This window comes from Pipistrellus hanaki, assembly GCF_964339955.1.
Source record: "Pipistrellus hanaki genome assembly, chromosome: 11".
NCBI classification, from domain to species: Eukaryota; Metazoa; Chordata; class Mammalia; order Chiroptera; family Vespertilionidae; genus Pipistrellus; species Pipistrellus hanaki.
The window spans coordinates 4,119,765-4,139,701 of record NC_140513.1 but is presented as its reverse complement, the minus strand read 5'-3'; the positions used below and the strand labels follow the sequence as shown (position 1 = coordinate 4,139,701).

General features: G+C 55.6%; 1 protein-coding gene across 9 annotated transcripts in view; it reads right to left on the bottom strand.

Moving 5' to 3' along the window:
- Positions 1 to 1,062: 1,062 nt before the first annotated feature.
- The window catches only part of LOC311630614 (kynurenine--oxoglutarate transaminase 1), a 22,639-nt gene continuing 3,764 nt past the window's right edge, over positions 1,063 to 19,937 (bottom strand). For 3 of the 9 annotated variants that reach the window (XM_084899849.1, XM_084899847.1, XM_084899850.1), the window contains exons 2-13: positions 8,260 to 8,318; positions 6,463 to 6,610; positions 5,232 to 5,381; positions 5,064 to 5,150; positions 4,688 to 4,816; positions 3,276 to 3,396; positions 2,886 to 2,962; positions 2,677 to 2,766; positions 2,358 to 2,544; positions 2,196 to 2,281; positions 1,655 to 1,741; positions 1,063 to 1,556 (exon numbers count right to left, since the gene is read on the bottom strand). In XM_084899849.1, coding sequence (XP_084755975.1) covers positions 1,491 to 1,556; positions 1,655 to 1,741; positions 2,196 to 2,281; positions 2,358 to 2,544; positions 2,677 to 2,766; positions 2,886 to 2,962; positions 3,276 to 3,396; positions 4,688 to 4,816; positions 5,064 to 5,150; positions 5,232 to 5,381; positions 6,463 to 6,610; positions 8,260 to 8,312 — 1,281 coding nt within the window. In that variant the 5' untranslated portion in view covers positions 8,313 to 8,318 and the 3' untranslated portion in view covers positions 1,063 to 1,490. Of the gene's footprint in view, positions 1,557 to 1,654; positions 1,742 to 2,195; positions 2,282 to 2,357; positions 2,545 to 2,676; positions 2,767 to 2,885; positions 2,963 to 3,275; positions 3,397 to 4,687; positions 4,817 to 5,063; positions 5,151 to 5,231; positions 5,382 to 6,462; positions 6,611 to 8,259; positions 8,319 to 11,155; positions 11,350 to 11,508; positions 11,618 to 15,992; positions 16,064 to 19,937 lie in introns of all 9 variants that reach the window. The other 6 variants (XM_084899842.1, XM_084899845.1, XM_084899844.1 and 3 more) reach the window with 6 other exon arrangements.

Genomic DNA, 19,937 nt, shown 5'->3' with positions numbered 1-19,937 from the left:
TGTGCTCCCCACCCAGAGGCTCCTTTGACCCCTAGGTTCAGGGTTTTTGCATGGGTCTTTATACAGACGCATGATCAATTAAACCATTGGCCCTGTGGCTGGACTCAGTGTCCAGTGCCTTTCTTTGGTGCTGGCAGTTCTGGCCTCTAATCACATGGTCAGGTGGACTTGTTAGGAATACCAGAAGACCCTCCTTATCACTCGGGAAATTCCAAGGGTTTTAGCTCCGTGCCAGGAACCAGTGACACAGACCCAATATATGTTACTATACTGTATGTGCCCATCAGCTCCCCAATTAACTACATAAGCAAAACCCATGGGCTTGCTCTGCAAATCCAACTTCAAGAGAAGTCTCTGGCGCCTCCTTCTGAATGAATCCAGGTGCTGTCATTGTTTCCCATTCGGGTGCCCGCCCCCAGGGTCTGATCCCACTCTCCCTTTGCCAGCTGGAGGCCTTGGGCGAGTCATCTCACCTCCAGAGTGGTTTCCTCACTTGTAAAATGGAGAAGTGATTCCTGTCCCAGGGAATTGCTTAATGAAATGATGGGTACCAAGTGGCTGGCACTCGAGGGCACACAATAAACTCTAGCTACTTCCCTCTCCTCTGTCTAGGTAAGCCCTGGCCCTCCTGTCCTGCACTCCGAGTCCTCTGACCCCCGGGGGATGGGACTGTCTGGGTCTTCCCTGTCAGACACTCAAATGAGGCTCCCATCTCCTAAACACACACGCCCCCCCCCCCCACACCCACACACACACTCACACACACCCACACACACCCACACTCAAACCCACACTCACACCCACACTCACACTCACACCCACACACACCCACACCCACACCCAGGACCAGGAACACATACCCACTGAGCCCTGGCTTCTAGGCCTGGTTTTACCATTAATTAACTGACTTCAGACATGTCCCTGCTCTGCCTGGGACTCGGTTTTACTCCACAAAATACATCTGTACAGAGAAGTGTAGGGTCTGAGGTTCACTGAGATGCCTTCCACCCTCACCAAATCCCCACCAGCCATCGGCACCAGAGTGAAGCAGAGGAAAGCCAGTTAAGGTTTGAATAACTTAACATTTTATTCTGAGAAAAAGTAATGTACAGACAGTTTCCCAAAGTCAAGTTTAGATAAGGAAAAGGAGGGCTGCCTGAGCCTTCGCTGGGGTCAGAGCTGGTACTCGAGGCCAGTCCACTGTTGGACTCTGCCCACGGCATTCCAGCCAAGGCTCAGGCCAGAAGGGACCCAAGAGCCGGTGACGTAAACGAGGGAGGGCCCAGGCCAGGCCTCCCTCCCTCTGCAGCAGGACTGTAGGCATCATGGGGAGTTGCTACCAACTCCCCCAAGACTAAGGAGGGCTCTTCCCTGAGTCACAGAAAAGGGGTTCACCGGTGCCATTATCCCAGCGAGGGAATGACCAACTCCCGGACACGGCCCTGCGGAGCACGCGGGGACCAACCCGGCGAGGGGGCCGAGGGGCGCCGTCAGGCCCCGAGCTCATCCTTCCACTCCTGCAGCTTCTTGTCCATGGCCCGGAGCGTGGATTCATCCTGCGCAACACAGACGGGTCCTACCTTCTCCCAGACCCCCGGGGGCCATGGGGAGGAGCGTGCAGGAGCCTCCCCCTCCCCCCTCACCGCCCTTTCACCTTCATAAAGCAGAAGCGGATGTAGTGGTCGAAGTGCTTCTGCTGGGGCGCGCTGTAGAAGACGGACACGGGGATGGCCACCAAGCCCTGGGGGAGGAAGCCCGGGTCTCAGCAGGGCCTCCCAGCCCGGCAGCCCGGCTCTCGGGAGGCAGAGGGGTTTCATGGCGTGGGGGGACAGCGTTCGCGCCCATGCGCACCTCCAGGGCTATGGCAAGGTCACAGGGAAAGAATCCCAGAACGTCCCACGTCCCCCCCGTGTGTAGAGGACGTGGAGGCCGAGAGAGGGGTCAGGGCAGAGCCAGAGGGGAAACCAGCCTGAGAATCATAGCTCTGAGCTGGGCGACCACAGAGTGAATGGGCCAACTCTTCACTGTACAGATGGCAAGACCGAGGCCCTGGGAGGCCAGGAATTCATTCTGCCAACCCTCATGCCACCTTTGTACAAACGAGACAGGCTCGCCACCCTGGACACGGATACGGTCCTGCACCAGGGCTCACGCAGAGGCTGGGCTGGAGGGAGCCCGGCGGAGGCCCCGCCCACCTTGTTCTTGATCATCCACTTGACGAAGCGTCTGTCGTAGGGCTCGTCCGCAGCCCCAGCCCCGGGCAGGTCAGGCATCTTGCTCTCTGGGGGACAGAGGCCATGCTGAGCCCTGGGCGGCCTCCGGCCCCCCACACCTTGCCCGGCCCGGCCTCTCCTCACTGAAGTCCGAGATGTCCGTGACGAAGAAGTAGCTGCCCTGGGGGATCACGGGCCTCAGGCCCACGGCCTGCACGCTCCGCATCATGTGGTCGCGGTTGAGCTGCATGGCCCGCGGCAGCTGCACGAAGTAGCTGCTGGGCTGGCCGAAGTGCTGCTGCTCCCGCTCCAGGCTCTCGGCCACTGCGGCCTGCGGGGGTGGGGTGTGGGGGGTAGGGGGTGGGAGGGGGAGGGATGCACAAGCCCGTCAGACCGACCTGGCCTGGAGCCAGCCTGGGCCCTCACCCCCCCCCCCCCCCGGGGTGCGGTCCCCTGGCCTCACCTGGGCCTGCGTGGGACAGTGGTAGATGGAGTTCTGATGCACCGTGTTCAGGTGCTTCATGAGCCTCTCGGGGCCCAGGACCCAGCCCACCTAGACCGCAAACAGGTGGGGTGAGGCCTCAGGGCCTGGCCAGAGCAGTCCTCACTTCCCAGGCCACCTTTCCCGCCGGGGCCACAGCGGGCAGGGAACCCCTCACCTTGTCCACTCACCTTCCAGCCGGTGGCGCTGAAGGTCTTGCCAGCGCTGCCAATGGTCAGAGTGCGTTCCCACATGCCAGGGAGGCTGGCTGCCCAGGGCCAGAGAGAACAGCTGAGGGGGGCCGGGGCAGGGAGGGGTGGTGGCCGGACCCCCGGGGCCCTCAGGCTCTCAGAGCTCCGGTCGTGCTATTTACGGGGCTTATCCCAGGTTATCCTCATGACAGCCCCCCGGGGGGAGGAGGTGCCATGGCACCCCCGGTTCTCAGAGCGGGTAAGTCACTGCCTCTGGTCACATGGTCTGGGAGCCTCCAGACCCTTAGGCCTGCTGCTGGCTCCCAGACCGGGCTCACTGCCCTGGCCCAAACAGCCAGGGGAATGGGGGCACCCTGGCCAGCTTCTCACCAATGCTGATGTGCTGGTGCCCATCGAAGACCAGCCACTGGTAGACCTCGTCCGAGATGCACAGCACGTCATGCTGCTGGCACAGGCGGGCTATCAGCTCCAGTTCCGCCTTGGAGAACACCTGTGGGCCGTCCCCAGACACAGAGGCCCGCTCAGAGCGGGGAAGGGTCCACCCAAACCCAGAGCCTTTCTGCCCCGCCCCGTGGAATCCCCACGGCACTGACCCTGTTGGATAATAGAAAAACACAGCCCAAGCCGGTATGGCTCAGTGGATAGAGCGTAAGCCTGGGTTTGATTCTGGTCAAGGGCATATGCTTGGGTTGCAGGCTCGATCCCCAGTAGAAGAAATGCAGGAGGCAGCTGGTCCATTATTCTCTCATCATTGATGTTTCTTTCTCTCTCTCTCCCTTCCTCTCTGATATCAATAAAAAAATATTAAAAAAATAAAATAATTTGGTCTCTGCCCCTGGTTCCTGGCACAGAGCTCCCGAAACCCTTGCAAATGCCTACGTGACAGGAGCGCCGGGCACACCCTTTGTTCTAATGAGGCAGCTCTGAGCGGGGGGGCCCTGGGCGGCGGTCCCGGAAAGACCAAGCCGGAAGCTTTTCCAGAGGGGGAGGGGCTGGGCATGGAGGGGCTCGGTGGTTGTGCCCACATGGGAAGTCTCCATAAAACCCAGTCATGTGGGGCTCAGAGAGGGTGACGCCCCCTCCTCCCCGGGGACAGAGCTCCGTGCTTGAGGCCCTCCAGACCTCGCCGTCTCTCTCTTCACCTGCGTCCTTTACCGCGTTCTTTAATGCGCTGGCAACCAGGTTCCCGGAGCTCTGGGAGCTGCTCTAGCAGTTAATGGAGCCCAAGGAGGGGTCATGGGGAGCTCAGACTCAGCTGGTCAGGAGCACAGGTGGCGGCCTGGACTCGGGGACTGGCACCTGAGGTGGCGGGGGCCGTCTCGGGGGCTGGGCCCTTCGCCTGTGGGCCGGATGCTCTCCGGGAAGCCAGGGTCAGAGCTGACCTGAGTGAAGCTGTAGGACACCAAGCAGGTGGCGCAGGATTGCTGGGCGTGGGGGAACCCTCACACCTGGTGTCAGAAGTGTGAGTGTGGAGAGTGGGGGACACCCAGGAGGAAGGCTGGGTCTTCCCTCACATCGGTTTGGCCATGTTCCCATTTCACAGATGAGAAAACACTCCGAGAGGCGAGGCCCCTGTCTCCGGGCCGTGGGGCAGGAGGCATGGAGGCGCCCAGCCCGCTCCGCCATCAGCCCTCGTACTCCCCGGGGCCGGCGGGAGCCCCAGCCTCACCGCCCACACAGGCTGCCCGCTCCAGAGGAAGAACCCGAGGCCCAGGTGGCAGGTCGGTAAGAGTGTGGGCTTGAACCCGGCGCGGAGGGTCCCCGGAAGGAGGTCTCCGTACCTTTCCCAGGGGGTTGTTGGGTGTGTTGAGGACGAGGGCTTTGGTGCGAGGTGTGAACTTGCTGGCCAGCTCCGTGGGGTCCAGCTGCCAGTTGCTGCTGGAATCCAGTTCCCCATCCCGGGTGGGGGTCTGCAAGAGGGCGGGCGATACTTAGTTCCCTGACAGTCATAGCTAAGGATCTGACTCTCCTCCCCTGCCACTGTCCCCACCCTCTCCCCATCCTGGAGAAACAGCTTCCTCCCTTCCTCCTTCCCTCCTTCTCCCTCCCTCCCTCCCTCCCTCCCTCCCTCCCTCCCTCCCTCCCCAACCCCTAAGGTCCAACGCAGCACACTCCTTGGGCTCCTCTGCCCACCCTCACCCCAACCAGCATTCTCACCGGCTTCAGGGGCACAAACACAGGGCAGCCCCCTGCCATCAATGTCATGGGCTCGTAACAGTCAAAAAAAGGCTCGATGATGATGACCTGGTACAAGGGTCAGATCAGCTGAGGTCAGAATCGCCCTGACCCCTGGCCCCCGCCAGGCCCCAGCCCCGCCCCACTCACCTCATCTCCTTCGTCCACCAGGGCCTGGAAGGCCGAGAACAGGGCCCCGTAGGCGCCCACCGTCACCAGCACGTTCTTTAGCGGGTCTATCTCCCGCCCCAGCAGCTTCCCGAAGAAACTTGCCAGGACCTTCGTCAGGGGAGGGTAGCCCTGCAGGACAGAGGGGTCAGCGCCGGGCTCAGCCTCGGCCCGCCCACCAGCTCAGCTGCAGTCCGGCTACTGGAGCATCTTCAGGGACAGGCCTGGGGCAAAGTCAGCCTGAGTCCTTAAATTTCCCCCGTAACATCTGCCACACTGCCTGCTCTGTGCCAGCCCAGTGCCAGGGCAGGGATGTGGTGGGGAACCAGAGGGTGTGCCTCCATGGAGCACAGCCCTATACAGCCGCCAAAGCAGCGGCCGCTCGACACCCAGAGCACCTCCTGTTAAGTTCAAGGCACACATTCGTGCCCTCTGGTCCTCCTAGCGACCTTGCAAGAAAGGCATTTGTTATTGATGTCAGAGAGGAAGGGATGGAGAAGTAGAAATATCAATGATGAGAGAGATTCATTGATCGGCTGCCTCCTGCACACCCCCCTGCTAGGAATCGAGCCCACAACCAGGGCATGTGCCCTTGTCTGGAATCGAACCCGGGACTCTTCGGTCCACAGGCTGACACTCTATCCACTGAGCCAAACTGGCTAGGGCAAGAAAGGCATTATTTGATTCCCACCATCTGGCCGGTAGAAAAATAGAGACTCAGAAGAAGGAAGGGACTTGCCCAAGGTCACCGCAGACGGAGTGCAGGAACAGGGCTTTATGCCCAGCTTTGGAAGGATCCCACTGGGAGAGGAAGCCTGGGTCGTATTGATTTTTCACAGAGAGGAAGGGAGAGGGCTAGAGAGCTAGAAACATTGATGAGAGAGAATCATCCACCAGCTGCCTCCTGCACACCCCTACCGGGGATGTGCCCACAACCAATGTACATGCCCTTGACCGGAATCGAACCTGGGACCTTTCAGTCCACAGACCGATGCTCTATCCACTGAGCCAAACCGGTTTCGACCAGTGTGTTTTTTGTGTGTGTGTCTGCCTGCCTTTTCCCGGACCATGGTCTGTCCCAGCCAGAGGCTGAAACAGGACGTCCTCAGTGGACACTGAGCTATGGCTGGACTGAGTATCTGGGCTCCTCCCCCCCTCCCCAGGGCCCATCAGAAGCCTGTGTCTGGGGGCCCGGGAGGGCCGGGAGACTCACAAATGCCTTCGTGTACTGGTTGAGCATGAAGTCCCCGCTGACGGCGTGCCGGAAGGCCTCCAGGGCGAAGTCCGGAGGCGGGAAGTCGGGGAAACCTTGTCCCAAGTTCACAGCATCACACTCGCTGGCCAGTTTGGTGAACTCCACCCTGGGCGACAAATGGAGAGACGGCACCAGCCCGTCCCTGCACCCCGACCTGGACTCCGCCTGTTTCCAAGGCTGGGTGAGCAAGCACTGGGCTTGCCGTAGAGAAACTGGACAGCTAGCGTCCACCCTGGCGACCAGTGCCAGGCTCATCGCTGGTACATGCTCTCCGTCAGGAGGGCCGGGCACTGTGCCCATCCCATGTCTCAGCCCAGGGGCTTGCAAACTTCCAGACCGTGATCCATAGTAAGAAGTCATCTTTATATCACAAACCCTCCTGGAATTACATTCTCCTGGTGTGATCTAGCTCCTAGCCCAGCCCAGCCCTCTCAATTCTTTCGAAACACTTCTTGTGGGGCCCCGCCCAATGGACTTCATGACCCACTGGTGCACTTGTCATCACCAGTGTGAAACGCTTGCTCCTGTCGCCTCCCCGATGTGCACGAGGCCCGTCCTGTCCTGGGTCACAGCGGGGACGGAGAAGCTGAAGTTTGGAGGGACCTGCCCTGAGTGTCCATGGCACAGCCAGAGTGACCCCCGTCTGTCCGGAGCGAAGCTGACGCTCTGGGTTCTTACTCTGGACACACGGGCGCCCCACCAGCCCACCGTCTGCCCTCAGCGACCTTTCTCCTGGGCCTGCCTGGTGGCCGCCTCTTCAGAGAGATGGGCGAGAGGCGGAGAGGCCGGAGGAGGCTGGCACGGGGTTCCAGGCTGGCTGGGGGCAGAGCAGTCAGACTTGGCTGGGATCATCTGAATGACAATAACTATCATTATGTGTAGTGTGGGGAGCGCTGACTCGGTCGGAGAGTTTGTAAGGAGGACACTGAGAAAATGAGTGGCTGAGGTGGCCGCCTAGCCTGCTGCACAGAGGACGGAGGGGCAGTTTGAGGATCAGCCAGACTTTACAGGGACTGTGGGCCTGGCTCCCTCATCCCAAACACCATGGAGCATTGAAGGAGAAGATGGAGGAGGAAGATCTTCACAAAACACCAAGTTCTGCAGCCGGGGGCAGTTTGAAAGAAAGAATCTTCCCGTTTGTGTAAAGACAACAGCCAACAGTCTTCTAAAGGAACAGAGGGGTCTCTGTGGCCCGGGCCCAGGTCGGAGTGGGCCGGAAACTCCTCCTCACAGGCCCTCCCACTGCATCCGTCCGTCACCAGTAACCATGGGCACGGGTCCTCCCGGATTTAGGACAAGCGGGTGAAGAAAGGAGCCTAATCTCAGTTTACGGCCAGTGAGGAGCGCCTGCATCTTACCTTCCTAGCGTGACTCCCTCCGCGCTACGTGTGACATAAAACAGTCCCTAATGAGCCCTACCCTGAGCCTGGGTAGCCTACTGCTCTCACACAGTATTTTGTCTTAACCTCCCAAGGCTGCCCGAGGGAAATATATAAAATCATCTCCCTTCTGCAGCTGGGGAGCTGGGGGTCCGGGCAGGTGGCACGGCCCCAGTGCCAGTGCCAAGCGGGGTGCAGCTGAGTTTGGAACCCAAGCCTCTGCTTCAGGTCTCGCCCCTCATGGGCTGTGGCTGCAGATCTGACTGTCCTGGCACCACCGAGTTTCTGCAGACCTAGGGCCTGGGACCTCCAGCCCCGTCCGGCCCCCACGACCGACCGAGGGCCACCACACGGCGCCCCGCGCCTGCGCACTCACCACGGGTTGTGGTCGATCCCGTCCAGCCTCCGCGCGTGCAGCCTTTTGGCCATCGTGAGCTGGAAACAGCAAACGGGAGGTCAGAGTGGAGGAGGCACTGCACTCTGTCGGACAGAAAGGCAATCTGATCCGAGCCACCACCTTCCACACCGCCCGCCCACCCACCCACTCCCCAGGAGGAGGCGGGGATCAGCACTCCCAGCGGGGCCCAGCCGCCTACCCAGCCTACCCACCTGTGCCCTCCGCCACCCAGCCTACCCACCTGTGCCTGCCTACCCACCTGTGCCCTCCGCCACCCCCATTTGTGCCTCCGGTCCCTTGGTGCCCGGCTCCTCCCCATGTCACCGGGCTCAGCCGGCTGGACTTGCCCCCCCTGCCAGGCTGGCCCCACAGCCTGGATAACAAGTTTGACTGAGGCCAGGCTGGGGGCTGAGGCGGAGGAGCAGGAGGCAGGGGAGGGGAGAGCAGGGGAGGATCACGGCAGCAGTGACAGCGGCTCTCCACGCACTTCTCAGAACCATCTGGCTGGGCCCGCTGCAGGTGGGGAGTGCAGTGTTCAAGGTCCCACAACAAGTGCCCTCAGACGCAGGCCTGTTTGCGATGAGGCCATGTTCTGACTCAGGTGAACTCGCTCAGTTCTGGGGGGCTCAGCCGCCCTTCTCCAGGCACACCCCCCTTCCCCTGTACCCCCTCCGGGGCAGCTTCCTCCTCAGCCACAGGTGTCAGCTCCTCCTGCCTCAGCCTCCCCAGCGGCATCATGGGAGCGTGGGCTTCGTGGCCCCTCAGCACTTTGTGTCTCCGGTTGGCTGGGAGCAGAGCCAGGTCTCTCATGCTCTCCTCTGCCACCTGCTATGCCAACAGGGAGCCCTCCCCGTTTCTCCTGGTCTGGCGCTGTCCCCACTGCGTCCCCATCAGAGGGGCCCTGAGACCCTCCATCTGAAGGTGCAGACACGGGGCTCAGGGGTTCCGGGACCTGCCCAAGGTCAGAGGAGGAGCCGGACTGGACCCTGGTGGGGCAGCAGCAACAGCAGGGCTGCAGGCACCAGCCCCTGGCCCGGGGACCATCTGCGTATGGGTCAGGGTTCTCCATAGCCCGAGAGGCCTGCCAGTGTGAGCCATTCAAAGAGCCCAGCAGAGGTGGCACCTAGTGGGTGCTTTGATGACATTGGCATCATCCCTTCACTAAGTCCCTGACACCCATCACCAGGCCTGCGCTCAGTACATGTCAAAATAGCTTAAATTTTTATGTATTGATTGATTTTAGAGAGAAAGAGAGAGAAAACGGGGGAAGAGAGAGAAATATCGATCAATTTGTTGTTCCACTTATTTATGCATTCATTGGTTGATTAATTTTTTTTAAAATATATTTTTATTGACTTCAGAGAGCCTTGAAGGAAGAGGGAGAGGGAGATAAAAACATCAATGATGAGAGAGAACCATTGATCAGCTGCCTTCTGCACACTCCCTACTGGGGATTGAGCCTGCAACCCCGGCATGTGCCCTGACCGGGAATCAAACCCTGACCTCCTTCCTGGTTCACAGGTTGATGCTCAATCACTGAGCCACGCTGGCTGGGCATTGGTTGATTCTTATATGTGCCCTTCGCTGGGGATCGAACCCGCAACCTTGGCATGTCGGAATGATGCTCTAACCAACTGAACTACTCAGGGGAGCCAGGGCCTCATTTTCTAAAATAAATTTTTCTTTCTATGACTAAAAAATGTGGAAGAAAATTACATTTTAGGAGAATATTTATCAATGTGACATGCTGATGTCAGTAAAACAGGCTACAAAATAAGATGATATTTTATAAAAAAACAAAAAACATACCCTAGCATATATGTGTATATACATACATTTTTTTCTATGACCCTATAGGAGTGGAAAAAAGTTTGGAAGGAAATATATGAAAATGTTAACAGAGGTTCTATACGAGTGGCAACATCACAGGTGATTTATTTTAAAAAAATTTTCTTTTATGTAGGAGAAATATACTACTACTCAACCTCACCTGTAAGGCTGGCAGCCCTGAGAACTCCTTTCATGTAGCATGTTATGGAGGTATTCCTGCTCCCAAAGGAATGAGGAGCAGACATACTTCCACATGCAAATCACAGGTGACTTAATTCCACATGCCTGCTTTTCTGCCTCCCAGTTTTTCATAGGAAGATGACACCAAGTTCCATGGGTTCCGGTGTGAGCATGGTTTTGCATTGCACTTGCTCTGAATCTGGTGTCTGACAATCTATAGCATGCGTTTGAATGGCATGTTCCCTTCACTCATCCAAAAACTAACAGCGCACCTCACAATTGGTGGCATCCTGGATACACAGATGCAACAAATTACTTCTGAATTAGGGATGCATCCTATTTATTTAAATTTTGGAAAAGCGAAGAGGAGTCAGGAGCAGTGTGGGGAGGAGAGGGGCATGGAAGTTGGAGGGGGGAAGTTGGAGGAGGGTTCGGGTGGCAAGAGTAGAAGGGTGCAGGGGCACAGAGAGAGAAAAAGGAGGTGAATGCACTTTTAGGAAGGAGATAAAAATAAAGGGGGTCTGCAAAACTTGGGGTGCTCAGAGGAGTGACCTTCAAGTATGCCACACAGCCCTTGGACCATGAGGCAGCAGTGCCCATTCTCAGGCTTACACATAATTGAGCATTTACTGAGCACTGACTGTGTACACAACAGGGGGCTGGGCACAGCGGGGGATGGGGAGGCAGCAGCCCCAAGCAACCATTCCGATGCAGAGCTATACGTTCTAGATTGGAAGCAAAGGCAAGGGAGGGACCCGCATCCAGGGTGCAGTCAGGGAAGGCTTCCTGGAGGAGGAGGCTCGTGCATGGGTTTGAAGCCAGATCCCAGGGGCCCTGGGTCATGCAGGCAGCAGAGGGCACTTACAGTCTGGTGCAGGCACCGGCGGAGGGAAGCTCCGGCCTTCCTTCTCTGGAGGGACCCCGCCAGGCGCACAGAGAGGGCTGCCGAGCTCCTGAACATGCCTCCCAGAGCCATGGGGCACTGACGGCTTCTCCTCTGGGGCAGAGGAGAGGGGGTGGAGCACTCTGGCCCCGGGCTGGGGCCTCACACACACAGCGCTAATAACAATAACAATAAGGGCTAGTATTTATGAGTGGCCACCGTGCAGCAGGCATAGCGATTCGTGCTCTGTCGTAGGGTTACCCCTCAGCCCTCAAAACCACCAGTGACACCCCCACACCCCAGCAACCAGGGTGACCTTTCAAACTGTAAATCACCTCTAATGGGGGAGGAGGGGACGATCCCGGTGAAGATCATGAATAGCTCCTCACATCACAGAGTCAACTCTATGCTCTTTTTTTCTTTTTCTAAATATATTTTTGTTGACTTCAGAGAGGAAGGGGGCGGGAGAGAGAGGAGAGAAACATCGGTGATGAGAGAGAATCATTGATTGGCTGCCTCCTGCACACCCCCTACTGGGGATGGAGCCTGCAACATAGGCATGTGCCCTTGGCTGGAATCGAACCTGGGACCCTTCAGTCTGCAGGCCGATGCTCTATCCACTGAGCCACACCGGTGAGGGCTCAACTCTAAGTTCTGACTCTGGAAACACACCACCTGCATGTTATCCTTGCGCTAAAATCAAATCTACATCAAATAAGGCCTCTGGGGTCAGGAGAACACGTTAATCAGTGTTTCCCAACCTTCTCTCATGATGAGAATCACCTGGTGGAGTTGTTAAACCACAGATTCCTGAATCCCAACTAAGAAGTGCTAAACTAGAATTTTTGAGAACATATAGGTAAAATTGCATACCTAACTTAGTGCTCTGTATATAACATCTGTCTTAGAGCACTAGTTAAGTATACAATTTTACCTATATGTTCCCAAAAATTCTAGTTTAGCACTTCTTAGTTGGGATTCAGGAATCTGTTTTAACAACTCCACCAGGTGATTCTCATCATGAGAGAAGGTTGGGAAACACTGCGTTAAATGACTCCGCAGAGATGCAATCAGGGAATGAGGAATGTCTGATGATGGCTCCGGGGCATCTTTTTGGCCTGATGAAAATGTCCTAAAATAAATCGTTCCAGCAGATTCAGACGGATGGAAATGCCATAAAACAAATGACCCTGCTTCTTCAACAAATAAAAAACAAGGGAGGAAAAACCTGGGGCACTGTATATTAAAAGAGACTCAGCAGACACATATTTAACAGGTCAATGCCTCTAAAAAAAAATCATTTGCTGTAAAAGCTACAGGAACTAAGGAAGGATGGTACTGGCACCAGGATAGACATATCCATCAACGGAGTGGAACCGAGAGTCCAGAAATAAACGCTCACGTTCACGGCCAATTGCTTTTTGGCAAGAGTGGCAAGGAAACTCAATATGAATCACCTTTTCAGGAAATGGTGTGGGGACGACTGAATGCCCACATGCTAAAGTATAAATTTATACATACAGAAGTTCACTCAAAGTGGATCACAGACCTACATGGAAAAGCTAAAATGATAAAACTCCTAGAAGAAAAGTACATCTTTGTGGCCTTGGGTTAGAAGATGGTCCCTCATGTACAACAACAAGTACAAGCAGCAGCAGCAGAGGAAAAACATAAATTGGACTTCATTGAAATGAAAAACGTTTGTGCCACAAAGGATACCACCAAGAAAGTGAAAACACAACCCATGCCACGGGAGAAAGTATTTGAAATCAGAATATATAAATGACTAATAAGCACATGAAAATACCAGCATGCTCAACATCATTAGTCATTAGGGAAATGTCACTTTAAGATGCCGCTGCAGCCCTGACCGGTTTAGCTCAGTGGACAGAGCGTCAGACTGAAGGGTCCCAGGTTTGATTCTAGTCAAGGCATGCACCTTGGTTGCGGGCACATCCCCAGTAGGGAGTATGCAGGAGGCAGCTGATTGATGTCTCTCTCTCATAGATGTTTCTAACTCTCTATCCCTCCCCCTTCCTTTCTGTAAAAAATTAATATATATATCTTTAGATTGCCACGATAAAAAAAAAAAAAAAAAAAAAAAAAAAAAGGCAGTGCCCTTATGATCGCCATGGGAATGTGTCTCTCTGATGTGACTGAGGGGACAGCTGTGCCCTTAGCACCGAGGCCAGCCTCCAGGGCTGCTCCCGGGCAGTGCCTGGACAGTGAGACCCGCTGTGGCTGGCAGACACGTGCTCTCAAGGGCTCCCACTGGCTTCACTGGGACTTTCTGAGAACTGCCCCTTCCTGGAGGGGGTCAGGCCCAGCCCCGAAGCAGGAGTGGGTGCGTAGGGCCGGGGGCTGCTCTAGAGGGCGCTGTGGGCACCTGCCCAGTCCTGTGGGAGTTGGGGAGGGCTCCCAAAGAGTCTGGGAGGGAAAGCGTGTAGGCCCCGGAGCAGGAAGGGAGCTGGGAGGTTCCAGGAGCTGAACGAAGTCAGGCCAGAGTTCACCCCTCATTTCTCAGAACTGAGTCAGTTCCCAGCGACATCCTGCAGGAAGCACTGCCTGGCCCGGGGCTGAGCACCGAGCTGGAGCAAGAAAGGTGGTGTGATCATTATCTGAGGGGGGACATTCCAGGCTGACACCTCAGGAGATGCCGTCAGCACGCTTCGGCCTCACTCAGCCAGGGGACTGGAGGCCAAGGCCAGGTCTGAGCCAGTGCGGGGCAGTGGTGCCCCGTGCCTGCTGGGTGTTCTAGGGACCAGCTGGCCCGCCTGCCCGGAATTGAGGGCTTTCTCAGGACATGGGATTTGCAGTGTCAAAACGGGACCCTCCTGGGCAAAGGGGGTGGCTGGTTCCCTTCGGCTGGGAGAATGCAGGCCGCTGCTCCTGTCCTGGGCCTCATGTCCTGCTGACTCGCCCAGTACTCCATCCTACAGGGCCCTCCGTCGCCGCCTCCTAACCACCTGGCTCAAATCCGGCTGATCCTCTCTCTGACACCCTCACCCACATCACTCCACGTGTCCCAGTTCTGTCCTCTCCTAAAGCGGCCACACCTCCTCTGCCCTAACCGTGCCTTTCTCACTCACAGGCCCGCAGTGGTGGGGACAGAGGAACGACTCAGCGCTCACTCTGCACCAGGCGCTGCCGCACGGACTGAACGTATGTCATGGGACCTTTCAGCCTGGAAACAGGTGCTTTCCTCGCCCGCATTCCTAGGCAAGGACCTGGTAACAACGACAAAATAACAGCTAACACTAATATTGAGCTCCGGAGGTGGGAGGAGGGCCCAGGGGTCCAGGCATACAATCCCTGGACAAGATCCCTGCTCCTGGCTCCACCTCCTCCCTGCCACAACCCCAGCCCCTCAGCCCCTCAGCCCCGTGGGGCACTGCTGACTCGGGGCTGGAGGTTCCTGGGCCACCTGGCTCCATCGGCCAGGCTCAGCCAGGCTCACTGCCCCCGGCCTGGGCATGGGAACTAGGGCGGGGCTTTTGCTTCAGGAGGCTGCCAGGGCAGGGGGTGTGCCCAAGAGAGTCTGTGGGCAAGGGAGTGAGCATCACTGAACCCTTGGTGCCCACCCAGGCCCAGGCCCGTGGGAGAGGATTAGAACACGGGCTGTGGTGTCATGAGGCAAGTCATTTCACGTCTCTAAGGGTCCCTTTCCCTGTCTGTCAAGGAAATAAAATGCGGTAATTCACGATCACTTAGTGCCTGGCACAGAAAAGGTGCCAGGAAATGGCTGATGTTAACAACAGCTTGGGGGCCTCATGAATATTCATGGAGTTAATATAACAGGGCACAAGGGGCTGGCAGTGTGTGAACTCGCTCGGTTTGCTGGCCGGGCTGACTTCTCCGTCAGACCGTCTCAGACGGTGGAGTGCCGGGGCCCGCCACACTCTGAGGGGATCACGACAATGTTTTCATCTTAATTTCTTTTAAAATAATAATAAGAAGAAAGAATATAATAACAATGAGTATATAATAATGAATTCAGCCTGGATGATATTCATTCTTTATATAGTAACACAGGTGTAAAATATAAATTTGATTTCCTTTCTAATGGAGAAAGGGGCCCGTGAAAGGCTTACTGTGACCTTGAACGTAGGTAAGCCCATGTGTGGTTGTGACTTCACGGGCAAATAGGAGCGTTTCACGTGAGCATGCGCACACCTCTGTGTTTGTGAGCATGTGGATGCGGTGGGGGCAGCTTCCAGGAAATGGAAGGGGAGGGAGAAACCACTGGGGTCCCAGCTAAGAGGGAAAGGCATCGGTGGCCACTTGGGCTGCCCTCCCCCAGCAACAGCCGGGTCTTTGACATCCCCCATTAACAGGTGAGGACTTGTGGGCTTGCTGTTCTTGAAGCTGCCAGCAGGGGGCACGCAGAGCCAGCGTGTTAGACTGGGCTCACTGGCTGCTGCCCCACACACGGGCACAGGAAGACTCACTGCCTAGAGGAGGCCCAGGCGGGGAGGGTACTGGTCTAGATCCTCCCAGCCCAGCGTTCTCCCACTGACGGGCTGACCCAGGGACCTCCAGGGGGACCTCATTCGCGGGCACTCATTCACCCATTCAGCCTTTCCCAGCCATCCCTCCCTCCACTCCCCGCGCCTCATCCCTCCTCTTCCAGGAAGCAGGTCTTCCGGGGCCAGCCCCTTTCTAGCCCTGAGGTCTGTCCTAAGGGTGATGACAATTGCCTTTTATTTACTGTACTTTCATTACTGTACTCTATCCACTGACCCAAACCAGCTAGGGCATGGCCAATGGATTTTTGAAAAGGGTGCCAAGATCATTCCATGGGGGAAAAATAATCTCTTACTCAACAAATGGTGCCAGGACAACTGGATAGCCACATGCAAAGAATGAAGTCAGGCCTCTCCCTCGATCCACCTACAAAAATTAATTCACAATGAATCAATGGTCTTGGTCTCATTCTTGATCATGTCCTTTGAGGCACATGTTTTTAATGTTTATAAAGTCCAAACACAGAATTTACCTATGACCCAGTGATTCCACTGCTAGGCATATAATGGAAAGAAGTGAAGGCACACGTTCACACAGAAACCTGTATGTGAATGTTAATAGCAGCATTCTTCATAGCAATGAAAAGGTGAGAACAATCCAAAGGCCTTCAATAGAGGCATGGGTCCATTGTGGCACAGCCATACAATGGAATGTCATTCAGCCATAAAAAAGAACATGCTCCTATCCCTGCTACACCTTAGATGAACCTGCCGGGGGTGGAGGGAGGAATGTGGAATGTTTATTTAGTGAGGATGGGTTGTTCTTCATTGGGAAAATGAAAAAGTTTTGAAACTAGATAGAGGCAGTGGTTGCACAACATTGTGAATACACTTAATGCCACTGCTGTGTACACTTCGTCCTTTTTGCCAGGAGCGTTTTCAACATTTATGTCATAAATGTGCCGCCACCAAGTTCCTCTGGCTGCACATCTCGAGTTTATATCTCCCGTTTCTGGAGCAGTGAATAGTTGAAGTGTCCACAGTCCTACGGTCAGCTATTTATTTAATCGCTGCACCTACTTTTGATTCAAATTTTTAAAAAAATGGATTTGAGAGAGAGACAGAGAGACAGAGAAACATCCATTTGTTGTCACACCTACTTCTGCACTCATTGGTTGATACTTGCATGTGCCCTGACTGGGGAATCAAACCTGCAACCTTGATGTATGGGGATGACGCTAACCAATGGAACTACCCAGCCAGGGCTCGGTTCAAATTCATCCTCAGGGTTATCCTTCTGCCTTTCCTCACTGCACTTTCATCTTGGTTGGCCAATCCCCTCTTCTGATGATCTAACTTCGCTGTCTGGAGGTGAGCTGAATAGCATGCCCAATCAGTAACAGGCTTTGGAAGAAGTGATGTGATTGGCCACTAACCATTAGGCACACTTGTGGACTGAAGAGCTAGCAGCAAAATCCACATCTTATGCAATTACTCAGAGTTAATATAACACAGCGGCTGGAATGCAAACCCTGTTGAGGAACTTGGTGTCCCTTGACGCAAAAAAAAAAAAATCTTTTTTTAAAAATTTTTAACTAAAAATTAACCAAAGTTAAAATTTATGGAATGCGTCCATTTCAGAACCGTGCAAAGCAAGAACTGCTTAATTACGTGTGTGTTTGTGCATACGGACGTTTTCAGGGACATCACTCAATCATTAACCACGGCATTCTTTGGGGTTGGGGTCATATAAACTACTATACAGTTTGATTGAAAAAAAAGAGAGAGAGTGTGAAGCTCTGAAATCAGACAGAACTCAGCTGAAGCCGTTGACTAGCTGTGACTTAGGCAACGAGATAGCAATGAGATAACACATGGAATCACTTAGCGTGTACCCGGCAGTCAATGTTCAACAATGTCATCAACATTATCATTATTAAACACCAGTCCATGGCGAAGTGCAGCCATGCAGGCAGCTGGGGGAGAGGGGGGAAGCACTCAGGAGGCCAAACCAGCCTGGACGGCAGCAGATGACCCCTAGGACCCTCCTACTGCAGCTGCCCAGGCACCTCAGAGCCCAGGCTTCCTGGCTGCCAGGCCAGGGGGCCGGTGGGCAGCGGCCAGTGTCCTCTCCCAACACATGCCTCCATCAGCCTGAGCAGCCGCTGCCACCTTGGCCAGAAGTCCCCGTGACCCGTAGGTGCATGATTCGGGGGGAAATGCCTCAGTGCCCATCCTGTGACGTGGGCCACACCTCCCGTTGGACCGGCCTTGCCAAGCGGCCTGCGCTGATGCCAGATAAAGTCCAACACCTCTCAGCCTGGACGCTGCAGCGGGCCCGAATCCAGACCCTGCGGCTTCTATCCTCTCTCCTCTCCCAACACATGAATCCTGTGCCTCTGACTAGACATCACCCACCTTTGCTCAAACGTACCCCTGCTTGGCGTGCCCTCTGACCCAATCCCCCTGGCAGGGCCCAGCCCCAGCTCTGCCTCCTCTCTGAAGCTTTCTGTGTCCACCTGGGCGCTTCTCTGAACTCAGACAGCACCTACTATGCGCCTGACCTGGGTGCTAAATTCCCGAATCTTCACGGCAGTCTGCTAGGCAGGCATTGTTATCCCTATTAGCTCCCAAGAGGAGAATGAGCAAAGCGCACTCGGCTGTGAGAGCTGGAGCTAGAATTCAAATCCCGGTTCACCTGTCTCCAAAGTCCAAACTCGTTTCCAAAAACCCCTTTCAGGCCGAAACTGGTTTGGCTCAGTGGATAGAGCGTCGGCCTGCAGACTGAAAAGTCCCAGGTTCGATTCCAGTCAAGGGCATGTACCTGGCTTGAAGGTGGGTAAAATGATCCCAGCTCCTCTCTAGGCTCAGCTTCCACATCTGTCCAATGGGCACACAGTGCAATCATCCACAGAAAGCACTGAGCGCAGGGCCTGCCCACACACCGTTAATTTTTAAACCTAAGGCTTCCCGTAAAGGTAGCTAACCAAGCAGGTTAACAAAGTCTCTCGTCAGACAAGGAATCCTGTTTTTGGGGGGAGGTGAGACCTAAAAACTCAGAGGCCCTGTAAGACAAGGGTTTTGTGAAAAGCGGTCCCGAGGGAGTGTGACAGCCTGCCTGGGGAGTCTGACAAGCACACTGACTCATTTACAGGTCCTCCCGGGTTTGGAGCCAGCGGAGGAGAAATGACTCCTGGAGCCCAGAATGCAGGTTCTTGGGCCTACCGAGGGGTTGGTGGTGGGGACCCTGAGTGAGACACACAGTAGGTACCCCACTCTTTATTCCTCCCGAAATACACACGAGGGGAATATATTATATATATTTAGTATCCGGAACATTAGAGAGAGTCACATCAGTCTTACAGATGGAGAAACTGAGGCTTAAAGCGGGGAAATGACGTATGCAGAGTCACAGCCCCAGAAAAGCTCAGAAGGACCCCAATGGTCGATTCAAAGCTCAAACACAGTCCCGGGATGAGGAGGTCAGACGGGCGTTCGGGGACTTTCCCAGGGAGCTGGCAGTGCCCACATCTTGCTAGGGCAGCTGGAGTGACTGCGGGCTGTGGAGGGGGGAGCAGGCCCAGCCAGGTGTCCGGGCACATTGGAACCTGAGAACCCAGGCGGCAGCCAGCAGCCTCCTGCGCGGACACTTATTCCATGGCAGAGTCAGCAAGTTCACTGCCGCTCGGGGGGCCGCTGGGGGGGTCTTCAGTGGGAAGGACTTTCTCATTGCTCTGGACCAGGGGTCCAGACTCCTCTGCAGGCCGCATGTGGCCCGCAGGCCGTAGTTTGAAGACCCCTGCTCTGGACTCTCCCGTGTTTCTTTGTCACCCCCATCTGAATACAAAACCGGAGTCGTCCTCCTTGAGTTATGGGAGGGAAGGGTGGCATGGAGGGTGGGAAGCCACCGATGCCGCCACGTGAGGTAATTCTCCGGGAGGAAAGAGCGATTCGCACGGAATGTTTCTAAGCTGCAGCGTCTATCATGCCCGTTACCTGCAGGCGTGAGAGTCTCTGCTTGAGCCTTTAGTCCAGGGGTGGGGAACGTTCGGCCCTCGGGCCAAATAAAGCAAGGAAGGGGGGGGGGAGAAACATCAATGTGAGAGGGCCACATCGACTGATTGCTTCGGGCACACACCCCAGCCAGGAGCCTGCGAGGGGACCTGCAACCCAGGCACATACCCTTGATTTTTTTACAGAGAGGAAGGGAGAGGAATAAAGTTAGAAACATCAATCAGCTGCCTCCTGCACATCCCCTGAGCCAAAACAGCCAAGGCCCATACCCTTGACCTTGATGGGAA